This window comes from Dermacentor variabilis, chromosome 3 (assembly GCF_050947875.1).
Source record: "Dermacentor variabilis isolate Ectoservices chromosome 3, ASM5094787v1, whole genome shotgun sequence".
In the NCBI taxonomy this organism is placed as follows: Eukaryota; Metazoa; Arthropoda; class Arachnida; order Ixodida; family Ixodidae; genus Dermacentor; species Dermacentor variabilis.
Genome location: NC_134570.1, coordinates 76,322,844 through 76,335,806, shown reverse-complemented (window position 1 = coordinate 76,335,806; position 12,963 = coordinate 76,322,844). Strand labels below are relative to the sequence as shown.

The 12,963-nt window shown below is 47.8% G+C and overlaps 1 protein-coding gene across 4 annotated transcripts in view; it reads left to right on the top strand.

Moving 5' to 3' along the window:
• Nos (Nitric oxide synthase) overlaps window positions 1–12,963 on the top strand; it is a 444,263-nt gene that overhangs the window by 29,524 nt on the left and 401,776 nt on the right. Inside the window, exon 1 of one of the 4 annotated variants that reach the window (XM_075685664.1) lies at window positions 6,746–8,008. The exons of the other annotated variants lie outside the window; for them this stretch is intronic. Coding sequence (XP_075541779.1) covers window positions 7,866–8,008 — 143 coding nt within the window. The 5' untranslated portion in view covers window positions 6,746–7,865. Of the gene's footprint in view, window positions 1–6,745; window positions 8,009–12,963 lie in introns of those variants that run through there. 4 annotated transcript variants of the gene reach the window in all.

The window sequence follows — 12,963 nt, the reverse complement described above, 5'->3', positions numbered from 1 at the left end:
CGCTCTCGCTCACCTTCGATATGCGGGAAAAGTAACGAAAGAAATCATAGAAGAAAAAGAAAAGTCAGTGAGAGACGAGGGCTCCGTGCATCTCTCTGAGTTCGCAGCAGCACTGCCGCATCTGAGAAAGTTTGGAATGAGGAGTCGGGCCCGCGTGCGCTTAGTTGAACTACGCAGTCCTGCGAGCCAATCGCGTGCGCGGCTTGCAGGGACATTAATTCACTTGCGCGTCACGTGTTAGGTGCGAGGTATCCAACTGCTAAAACGGATGTTTGCATGAGGGAGGAGAAAATAATGGAAGAAGGTGAGGCGTGTTAACCAGGAAAGCGAGAGAGAGAGAGAGAGAGAGAGAGAGAGAGAATACAAAATATTCTGGAAGCAAAACAGGAGTTACCAACGTGGAACATGCGAGACAGGAGTTGCAGCACCGAGGACAAAGTGATACAGGGGTTGTACCATAGTTTCTACTCTTCTGTTTGGCACGGCCTCAGGTGCGTACTGATTCGTATCATTGAAATCGTGTTTCGCTGCGGAGGCTGGAGCTCGCATTCGCATAAGCTGATGACGGACCGAATTCACCACTCCCATGGTTCGAATCTCGTCGCGAGTTCAGCGGTTAACGCGCGCTCGATTTTCACGAAAGCTTGCTTTCAGATATAGCGTATCCCTCAACGTTTTATAGCAAAGGTAGCCAAATCGTGTTTGGATAATTTCTCGCAGACTTATTTGTGGCCTACACTGTGTGTCCGATCACAGCCTTCGGACTCTGACATATTGTGTCTTTCGATTATTAATAGGCAAAAGTAGAAGCTATAGCGAGGAGTAATGTATAGTCTCTCAGAGGCCTACAGAAAGCGTTAAGACATCCTGAATACTATCACGCGTCAGTGACGTCACTGTGGCAGCGGGGGCGCTGACAAACCCGTGACCTTCGCACTTGTGATCAGGTCTCGCGAATTCGTTCTCTGATCAGCCGACGCAATCGCCGCAGCCTTGACAGCGTTGCAGATAATTGTATTGCGACAGGGAGACAGCCCCGTACGGAAGTGCACGGAATTAGCTCGCGTGACGCCAGAGGGGGGCGCTGGGACACATGCCGGCGTGGCAGTGGCGCCAGGGCAAGCCAGACGCCCTCCGTGCTATAGTTCTTGCATACGCTGGCAGCGCCGCCGGGCAGGGAGCCGGGTGGGACTGGCGTAACCCGATTGCGCGTATAAGCGAGAGCAAATGGGCGCCGTGGGATTAGTTCCCGAGCCTGAGCCGCGGGTGGTGCCGCGCGCGGAAACGTATCCGCACCGGTGTTCGCGCTCCCGGCCTGCGCATGCCACTTGTTGCCCCAGCGAACGCCAGGGAGCTCGCTTCTCCAAGTTGTTTCATGACGTTTCTCGAAACACAGTATTGCGTAGACTGAGCCTGTCGTTCTGATTTTTGTTGTTTTTTTTCTTCTTCTTCATTCGAAGGATGCACAACGCAGCGCATGCGCGCGGCAGTCGAAATGGTGATGTTGCTTTCGTGCCTTGATTCTTTCATTTCTTTTTTGTCCTTTGTATCTCAGCCTATGTGAAAACGAAAGCTGGAAGAATTCAGCCGCGCAAAAGGAAAATTGTAGAAAAAGGTAAAAAGTAACCGACATTCAATACGCACAATCGTTGCGAAACGGTGCCTGCCGTGCCTTGATGTGCTGTTCCATCTTATTTTTATTTCTACTCCTTCTTTTTATTTTCACGTCTTGTGTACCCCTCCACCGTTTTATTCCAGAGAACGCTCTTGTCAAATGGGGTATAATCATAGCTGTCGGTAGTGTTCTGAGAAGGCGCGAATCCTATGCGTATACGAGGCGTCCGTAACGAAGAAAAGAAATAGAAACTTGGGGATGGGAGGAGGGAAGTTGCAGTACGCGAGAGCCTTGTCTTCATAAAGGTGAGCTTTGATGAGACGATATTACCTGCCGACTATGCCACGGTATGTCGAAATGCGCCAAGGCCAAGTAGCACTGCGTATTCCGCGTGAGAAGCAGCTAGAAGTATGCAAGGGGTGCGATTACACATGGCTCTCGGGGCGCTCTCCGTGTGACGACGTAATGATGACGTTTAGTGCGCTTGCGTGCGTTATTAACATACGTCTATACGTGTGTAGCGATCCGGCACTTGTTTGATCACGTGATGATGCACTTAGGCAAACGCACACGAAATATTGCATCCAGGGCAGAATGTTGGCTTATGCCATTCGAAGTGAAAATTACTTCATTTTAAAGCTTCATTAAGCAGGCATGCAAGGGCGCTGAATACAATTTTTGGGGGGAGTAATGTAATCTCTTGAATTACGTGATCTCCGTTGCATCAAAGTCGTCTACCTTGGAATTGTTCCCCTTGCCTGCTAGCGAAATATTAGTGCAACACGTGTTCATGAGAAGCGTACACAGAACGAAGCCAAAACTGAGGTAATTAGATAACAGTTGGAGTGAAGAAGGAGACGCTGGCTCAAGCTAACAAAATAATAATAATAATAATAATAATAATAATAATAACAATAATAATAATAATAATAATAATAATAATAATAATAATAATAATAATAATAATAATTTTGGGTGAGCAGGAGTAGGTTAGAGAAGTGAAGTAGTTAGACTGAAGGCATAAAAGAAGTCAAGAAGACGATCAAATGCATGGACACCGCAGTGATGCCTCTGTGTATGTCTGCGATGTAGAACAGACGCCAAAAGATAACGAGAAAAAAAGAAGGCCAAGTGATATAGTAAACCGGATGTTCATTCATTCAAATAACTTTATTGAGTGCCCTGTGATTTGGTGGGGTGGGGCTGGACCCCGCCTAGGTTTCGGCCGAGTGTTAGGTCCGTGATATATCAGTAAATTAGGAAAACGATTCCGCAGAGACTCGATTACAGCGCTGCCCGGGAGCTGCAAGGGAGAAAAAAATAATGTAGGACTTATACTAATGACCGCACAGCTAATTACATAGTCCTCTGGGTAAAATTCTGGATGCAGTGGGCATGGGGCTGAGCCTATAAGCAAGTTCCATCTACAGTTCTCAATAAATAAAAGCAGTAATTCGTTCCAATTGAACATGATCCACGTTCGTAGCGCGATGTTTCTTTTTTTTTTTTTTTTTTTTTGCCAAAGAGCCGACTGTCGATTGCTTTACGCTACTCTTTAAAACATAACCTAGCACGCACTTTTCGCTGCTTTAATTTGAGCTGCCCTTTAACAGACACTAACGAGGAATTATAAATCAGTTTTGGAGCGGTAAATTACCCTCTCGGAGCTGCGTATACATTTCTTTCTCGACAAAAGATTTATTGTTAGCGGATAATAGAAAGGTCAAGCCTCTTTTCTTTTTGAATCTTGAATGCGAACGACGGCTCATATGATGCCATTGCGTGGTGCCTTTCGTGTGGGTTTTTTATTTTTTGTTGCTAATGCTTTAGCTCAGGCAAGTTCCTAAAGCTTTTTTTGACAGAGGATAGCCCAAGAACAAACGCTAGTTTCGAATTATGGCAGGCATTACCAAATCCTGACGAGGAGCTTACCTCTGTCGTTAAAAAGAAAAGCCTACAATCATAGCATTCTACCAGTGCTAACATGTGAGGCGGTAAGTTGGAGGCTAACAAATATGCTCGAGAACAAGTTAAGGACCCGGTAAAGAGCGATGGAACGAAAAATGTTAAAAGAAATGGATGTAGGCAGTCCATGTAATGCGTAGGGCAGATAACCGGTGGACCATTAGAGTTACAGAATGGGTGCCAAGGGAATTGAAGCGCATTCGAGGGAGACAGAAATTTAGCTGTAGTGATCAAATTACGACATTTGGAGAAAAATGAAAAGAAACCTTTTTTTTTTCATTTTCCAACATATTTTTTGATGTTGTTGTTTCCGCTGTGAGAAAAGAAGTAGCCGTCACCATTGTAAGGTGACTACGTCTCTTCGATTTATTTTCGTTTCAATTAAAAAAATATACATTTGCAGGCGCGATGTTGGAATCAGCTAGCGCAAGACAGGCTAATTGGAGATCGCTCGGATAAGCCTTTGTCCTGGCGGTTGACATAAAAATAGGCTGCTGCTGCTGCTGCTGCTGCTGCTGCTGCTGCTGCTGCTGCTGCTGCTGCTGATGATGATGATGATGATTTTCTACCGAATAATTTATTTTCCCAATCATATCGCATCGGAACAAAGCAAGTCAGAAACAAGAGAAATATATTGATAACACAATGTAGATGGACCATGACCGCTTGTTGGACAATCATATTGCACGACGCCAATGGGGGAGAGGGAGAGAGAATTGATAAGCGAAAGGCAAGGAGGTTAATGCCTGGTCGGCTACCCTGCGCTGGGGAAAGGGTAGTGAACATTGAAGAGAGCAGAGAAGCTCACCACATGTGCACGCAACGCACGGGGAAAAGCGCGCGTCGCTCGGTGCGTCACAGGCGGTCACGTAATTTGGTGGCCCATGGCTTTGCACTTCACTGACACACGAGGCCATACCAGCGAACCACAAGCATATGTATAACGGCACAATGCCAAGGGAACAAAGCTGAAAATGCTGGAGTCACGTTGTCAAGTGGTCAGTTTCTTGCCTGCTCAAAAAAAAAAAAAAAGCAATGTCATGTTTATACGTACATGCTCGCCATTCGCAATTCTGTAATCGAAATTTTTAGCTTGGCGTGAAACGTTATATGTTACCGTGATGCACGATACGTTAGGCTCACTAAGCATGCGTGTCTTATGCTGCCGACTGCCTCGCACGGTTGCCGTGATCGCGCTACAAACAGCAGTGCCAAGGTCAGCCTAGACAGCCCGTTTCGACCCGAATTCGCCCCTGCTACGAGATCTTCTTGGCAACAAGAAATAAGCAACATAAGCCATCGCTTAGTCATTCCTCACGCTGAGCACAAAGTATTAGCGATATTTTATCGTTATTTTCGAAATCAGCTGTTTTATTTCCAAGCTGCTAAGCCTAGAGATACCTCACCGATCCGGGAAACAGCGCAGCACCATAAGCGTTCGGCATGCGTTGGCGATGCGGAATGCATGCCTTAAAAGCCTAATTATTCACTACACGAATAATTCGATTTGACAGCATATAGCACAGTAAGCGTCGACTGTATGTTTGGTCTCTCGGCATGTCTGCCGCGGTTCCCCGGAGAAACAACTCACGCGCATGGGGACAAACTTCTCGCGGTTCACGGTAACGTATCTCTTATCGCACAAAGCTTGCGCTCTCAGATTTCATGTGATTAGGCTGTGATAGCTGCTGATGACGTACCGTTCAGTAAACGGGGGCTCACAAATGCAGTGACGAGAGTGAATAAATACTAAGGTGTCCGCTTACGCCATTCGCAACATTTTTTTTTTCTTATTCTCCTAATTTATCATGTAAGCAACGACCCATCTGTCCAACATGCCTTTGCGAGCTCGATAGCGTAACTGAATAAAGAGCACTTTCTGCGCATTGCACAAATTCTTTGCGCAGCTGCTTGTGGCAATTATCTTTAGCGGTGGCACCGGGATCCTTGAGTTCGGAAGAAACGCTTTCACATTGCAACGGTTCACTATTGTTTTCGGTCTGCTCGCAACTGTTGGCATATTCTGCACCACTGGCATACCCTGGTTTGCTTGCTTTCGCTCCGAGGTTCTTGTCCTAAATAGAGATTCGCCACCGATCCCAACACGTAGGAAAGAAGACCCGCTGCCACGTGTTTGTACTTCAAAGCTGTAAGGAATACTCGGCTCAACTTTTGCAACGCGTTCCTGCGCTGAGACTGAGCTAGTGGCCGCCTGTATTTCATTCTTGCTCCTTTTCGGATCTATACAGATGCCTCGCTTACCGCAAGCGGGGACTTATACTCTCTATTCCAGATGCATAATGTACACAATTAGCCCTACATATTGCAGCAGCAGTCTTTAATAGCATGTTACGGCGATTCCTTGAAGCGTCTGTTATGCCATCGTCATCCTACTTACTATTACCGCGTCGCCTTGGCACCTTAAGCCTGTATATATATATATATATATATATATATATATATATATATATATATATATATATATATATATATATATATATATATATATATATATATATATATATATACTTCGTCTCGATTTAAGACATCGCGCCGCCATCGATGTCATGCATAGTCGTTGCACCGACATTCATTGTTGGGCCATCCATCGCCGTTTCTAATAACACTTATAGCTGTCCTTTGACGTCTGTACTTTATTATGGCAGTCCTTTGACTCCACGTCTTCGTTTTCTTCACTACCTCGTTAATTCCAACTCAAATTGGAGGACGCGATGGGCTTCTCTTGTTTACTCGCGTAACGGGTCTCCGACGTTGCGACACCCGTCGCAAACACCAGGTCGCGCAACTTGTTGGCTCCGCGCTCGCAGATAGGGACCAGAGTGATTTGAAAGGGCTCTCTCTCTCTCTCCTCGTTGCCAGAAGAGCGGTAAGAAGACCAAGGTCCCGGTCGGCCTTGACTCATGGCCGCGGGCTGGACGCCCCGCCAGCAGCTTGGCTAGGGGGGGAATTAAAGAGAAAGCGAGAGCGTCCGTGCGCGGCCGGGAAACGCAACCGGTCGCCGGGCAGCAGCGAGACACGCACAGCACGTGTGTTTTGCCGCCGCCGCGGAAGGCCAGTTCGACTCGGAATGCCAGCAGGGGCAGCCGTGTCGTAAGCGGCTTGCCGCCACAGCTAGTACCTAACCCACCTCTTCGGGTGCACACGCAGTTCGCGATCGTGAGGGGCGCGCTTGGCGTCGTGTCGCCTGCGATTCCGTCTCAGCTGCTACCCGACCAGACGAGAGTCGCTCGAGGGTCGCTTCCGCCGAGTCTCCCGTCCTGATCTATCTGCGTGTGGCAGTAGCGGCTGGCTCCTGGGCTACTGTTACTCCTTGGCCAGTCTTGCTCCTGGGGTCAGTCTCGCTCCTGGGACTATCTGGCACCCCTGCCGCTCTGACAATAATCGCTCTTCTGCGAGGCATCACCACTCGGGAAAGTGTTTCTTATTGAGCAGTCCAGGAAGTTCTTGTGTTCTGCTGGAGAATCGCCCCTTTTGTGCAAATTCTGGCCGTTGTCTCTATCTCGCGTTGGGCGGATATTTCTACTTGCCAGCGTGCGCTCCCACAGGCTATACTCTGAGCGCCGGAGTAGTCGCCCGTGCTTGGATTACACCCACAAGAGCTCCCCGGCCACTTGTCAGCGATGGCCCCCATTGGAACATCCGAGTTTCTTATGGCAAAGGCCCCTTGTGAAACGTAGCCGTGCTTCGGCAACGGCTGTCATCTGCGGCGACCACACCGTGGGCACCGTCTGGTACGCGTTGACTGAGAGAAATTAGTGTGTTTGCTTTCTCTCTGGGGGAGCGTCTGAAGTGTTGTCATCACAAGTGCTCTTTTTTTTTTTTTGTCGCATTGTTGGATTACCTTCGCTTCAACGAGCCGTCTCTGACGCGACGGCCACACACCACCGGATTTCGTCCCGTGGTTACGCCAACAGCTTGACGCTTCCTCGGTGCTGTAAGAAAGAGGATTAGTGCTGGCATCGCGAATGGTGTACTTGCGGGTGGTGTGCATATGCCCCTCTGGTTCCGAGTGCAATCACTTGTCCTGTCAAGGGGTAGCGGGGGGGATTAGGATTGCTAAACAACCTTCAGCATTGGCCACCGTCTGCCTTTAGATTCGCCGGATTTTCAGCCACTGTACAGTTTACAATTGTACGCGTGATCACCGTTCCTTCTTGCGCCAGTGGACAGCGCACGCGCAACGTCGACGCAAGAAGTGCCACCGAAGTTGGCTTTTCAACGACAGCACTTCAATAACGCCGAAGCAGCCAGGAAGACGTGAGAAATGGCGGAAGTGATATCAGCCAACGCTGGCAAGGATGCGGTTGACTGCGCTTGCCCTGTGATGGAAAACCCCTCGTCGGTCCAATCACCGGTGCAGGCTCCGAGAAAAGACAGTGCCTCTCGTATTGAGGCAGCTGCGGAAAGGTCAGAGTTCTGAACATTTATTTCTGTTTCGATCATTTGAGCGTGCAAAACTGAACCTCTAAGATAAACCATAGCTACACGCGCGTACCTATTTGTGGTTGCAATGGTCAAGTTGTAAAATGGAAGCGAGCTTTCACGAGAATCCGGGCATAACTGTTTAAAAGCCTTTCTTGTTTGTTTCATGTGCCCATAAGAGGTTGCGGAGTTTAAAAAAAAAGAAGACATTGCTGAGAATTTAGTTTTGTACGGTTCACGGGTAGTAAACTAGATTTAAGGACTCCAGAGTATCTCGCAAAATGTAGTGTTTATGTATCAGTGCACCAACATTCGTAATCACTTTGACTACGAGAATACAACAACAGAGTGGTTATTGTCACCACGTCGGCGTGGCGTGCGGAAAAGTGACTGTTCACGTGAACATGTGAAATTGAAATAAGAAGCAATATACTGAAATTCTTCCATCGTTATATTGGGATGACGTCTGCTTTTATGGTTCGTGTTTCCAAGGAATCGAAGTTGCGTGAGATCTTGATATCCCTCTGTGGTGGTTTTTCATGCGCATGCTAAAACGAACACGGATGTCCGCAAGGGGAGTATATGAGCGAGGAGACCTTGATGTCTATGTTCTCTTGTCGACGCGTGTGCGTGGCAATTGTGACTGAACGTGATCCATGGTTTCTATTTTTCATTGTGCACTGTGTACGCCCTCCTGAACAAATTTCTTGATTATCGTTTCTGTGTTGAAAGGTGTCTCAAGTCGTGCTCAATGCGATGCCCTTTTGTGCTTTACTCATCTTGCGAATGCCACGTTTGAATTAGCTATTGCACAAGCGTTATCGTCTACTTACCGCTTCAATCGCTATGATATTCACCGGTGCACGAGGGTCTTCAACTGATAACGCGTACTTACGTAGCAGGTTCTTCGGATATCTTGGCACAGATTTCCCCTTAAATCTGCGAACCTGAAATTGTTCAGAATTGGGTGTAATGTCATTTCAAGAGAGATAAAGTGTGAGTGAAGATTGAAATAATTGTGTGTGTGGAGGGGGGGGGGGTGCGTGCGTGCGTGCGTGCGTGCTTGGGGGGGAGGGGGGCTGGCAAGAAAAGGAATGAACGTGGTGATACCTGCAAGTCATCCCAGAACAAACACAACAACAAAAAATTACAAGATCAGGCAACGTTCGCGTTAGTTACAATAAAACAGCGCCTTCAAACTTATATTAAGAGCGCTTTATCTTCTAGATCTCTAAGAAAGCACGTTCCCGTGCCCTTCTGTGTTCTGTCGGTCTCACTGGATCAAACTCGCAAAGAAAAACCATCATGTTCAGTGTATGTAACATTCATCCTTGGCGAAGTGCCAACAGTCAGTGCCAAGGAATTGCGTGAAATACGAGTTTCAAACAACCTTCTCCCGCCGCCGCGTACATGTACGATTAATGAGTGACGATTGCAGCGCGTGACCATGTTTACAACATCGATAATAAATCTAACTCGACAAAGGATTGGGATCGCCGCCAGGAAGATCACCGTGAGGGTGGCTTGTTTATAGAAAACGACAGAAGTTAAGCATATTAAAGTGGTTTTATTGATTTGCTTTTTCTGATATTTTTATACTCATAACATAAATACATATCAAGTTCAGACGCGCCCAGATATATATACAAAAGCATGAGTGGGCGCAATGCGTACCCGTCTGCGCCAGTGCTAGTTCCATCTGATGAAATAAGCCCAAAACTGGGCAACTTGAAGTCACTGTTCGTTCGAAAGCGCACTTCGACAATTAAGGTAGGTTAAGGCACATTTGCCAAGTGTCATGGCTGCGCAACTGCTATTGTTTGAAGCTTGCGAAAAAGAGCGCGAGTACAGCCATGGTAGTAGAATGAGCTGCACTAACTTTGTGCGGACGATCGAGACGAGACGAGTTAAATGAATGTCTGCCCGGTGTATCACAATGCTGGACAGCTGGTGGTTACCGCATATTTCGTAAGAAAGACAGATGTTTCTGTGCTTTGTGCGACTGTGCAAGGAGTGAGAGCTCAAGAGCTGTTATTTCTTGCGTTATATATATCAATGCTATGCCAATCATAGCGATGGTAACAAAACAGTTTCCTGGCTAAGGTATAACAAACGGGGACAGGTTTACATTGCTCTGTAACACTTTGTTCTATGTCGTAAGGTCTCGTTCTCATGTGAATATGACGCAGTTTACTAACGGAAAAAAGCCTATGTGATCCAGTCCGATAAATCCACCGCGCATTAGTAGTAGCTGTGCTGACTGATTGTACGGTGGTTCTCTGGCACAAGAAAATCGGCGGGTTGCACTACGTGAAAATCAGTGATAAACGAGGCTTTCATGGATGATGATGATGATGATGATGATGATGATGATGATGATGATGATGGTGGTGGTGGTGGTGGTGGTGGTGGTGGTGGTGGTGGTGGTGGTGGTGGTGGTGGTTCTCTTTCATGTTTTGTACCCACTAAGGGGATAGGCCACGAATCGGGCGGATGTTTAGTTAAATGTCCGCCGTTCTTCACTTCTGCGTAGCTCAACCCTTCTCTCTCAATACATGCTCTGGTTCCACTTGGGTAGTGCATGGGGCTCCTTAGTCCAGAAGCTCTGTGGCCGCGGCTCCCCGTTATGCCCGCTTCACCAGCTCGAGCTGGTCTAGCGGGTCTGAGCTGGACAGTGGCGCCTCCCACTTTGCTGCGGTGGGGCATGGGAATGGGTGCAAGGGTGGGTGTGTTAGCGCAAGCCTTACACGGTGTGATAGAGCGAGGCGCATTGATCACAATATGTGCACTTGTAGGAGTACTACCGAGTAGGGTGTATCGCGTGATATGAGGGTTTCATTTCATTTATTTGGTCAATCATACATATAGTTGTACAAGAAATTGTTGTGTACGCCTGCAGTCTTCGCTAGGCCACAGTCTTTAACGGGTGAGCGTTTCCGGATACATTCCCCGTGGAACATACCCCTGGCGCATTCTCAGTCGCCCGTGCGGTTCCATTATGTTCAAGACGCACAGCAGCAAGCGGCACTCGCAAAGCAAAGTGGGGAACGGAGGCAAAGAAAGCCTTGCGTTTAAAAACCTTCTGAATTAGCGCAGCTACAGAACAACAAGCACTGGGAGGAAGAAAAAGACAAGCGCTGATGAGGGCACTTCGTAGTGTTTCGAGTGTTTGCTGTTTCTTCTGTTTCTTTTTTTCTTTCTTATTTTCTGTTTTTTGTGTTGTTGTTGTCGCGTTAAATTCCGTCATCGGCTATGCAAGGCCAAGTAGCCCAACATTCGATCGCGTGGAGTGGTCTGCGAAACTCGAAACGCGTGATTTAGTACGTTTGTGTTGCTCTTAATCCTCGAATTTGTTTTCTTTACTCATTTTAATTATTCTTAATGCGTAATAGAGCTGGTAAAGGATAACGAGCGCCTTATTACGTGGATGTATCGAGTCTGACGACGTCTTACGTCGGTTCTCCATGTATCGTCGAGTGTTGGGCGAAAAGTTACGCAAGCTGGTCACTTCGCTCGGGGAGTACGCTTACCTGCTACAGCATATTCTATATATTTGTCACATGCTTCATTTTTCTTTTGACTCCCGCTTTTCTCTCCCACAGTGTATAAGGTAGCAGACAGGCACAACCTGCGTAATGTGGTTGCCCCTTCCTCTTTATCTTTCTTTCCCTCTCCGTCGCAGATGTTCATAAGCTAGAATCGCCACGGCCAGACCGAGCATCGAAAAAAGGGGTGGCCATTGGTCTGATTTAACTATGGGGGAGGGGATCAAGGGGGTACAGGGATATCGATTTATCTCTAAGCATGTGCACCCACGAATTATATCAGTGGCCCCGGGAACACGCGAGTGAATAAAAAACAGCAGAGCCTAAAGTTCAAACTTTAGGTTCTGCTGAAGTGCTTCCATCGTATCGCATTGTGCATATTCCGTTCATCGAACGCTCATACTGGCGTGCCTGCAATCCTACCGAGCGTTCAAACACATTTCTTGCGCGCGTTTGTGGGGTTTTATTTTCCTGGTTGGTTTGCAGAGTGGGCACATGACAACTTTTACGTAGAAACAAATAAACAAATCCGGAAGCATCACTTCACACGCTTAAAGGTAGTACGCGTGATCTGCACTGCGGATGATCTTTCGAGCTCAAAAAGAAACATACGCAACTGCGTCGAGATCAACTCCGCTGCGCCGAACACTTCGAGACGGAATGCGAGACTGTCCGCGAGAATCCAGGCACGCTCCTCGAGAAAGCAGCAGAGTTCGATTGCCCCGCACTTTGCCAGTGGCGAAGCTCGCTGATTAAAAGCTTGCACACGGGGCTGGGCGTAATAAACCTGGAGCTCAGATTAGACCGGGCGCATTCGTATGGCTTCCCGTTGCCGTCATCTGGGGGCGACGTTCACCGCTATGCAGCGGAAGCGCAAGAAGAAAGCGGCAGGAATCACAGCTCGAGCGTTCAATGCCCGGTGAGGAGTGTGTGCGCACTGTTTTCTCTCCGCTGGAATGCGCGCCGTGGACGCTGCCCGCAACTTCGCCCAGGTGATCGGCTCTCAGCGGAATCCGTCGCTCCCTTCACCAAGCGTCCCACTCGTTCTTGTTCTCTTATTGCGCCAAACATGGAACACGCAATCGAACCTTCCATCCGGCGCTACGCCTTCGCTCGGTGGTCCGCTTCAATTAAATGTCCAGGTATACCTGCGAGCCCCAGTGCGATAGTATGCAAGAACAAAAACATAAATAAGAAGAAATCGATGCTGCGAAAGCTGTCGATCGATGTGTGCTCAGTGTACTTGAAAAGCGAGCTTGGTTTTCCGAGTCCCTCTGACCTACATTGTGCTCATTGCGCCGTAAGGTCTGTTCGATTAGTGCGGCGATTACGCGCGCCTTCAGCGCGCAGACGTGGTTGGTTGTTTGGCGTGTTTCTCTTCCACGGGATTTCGCC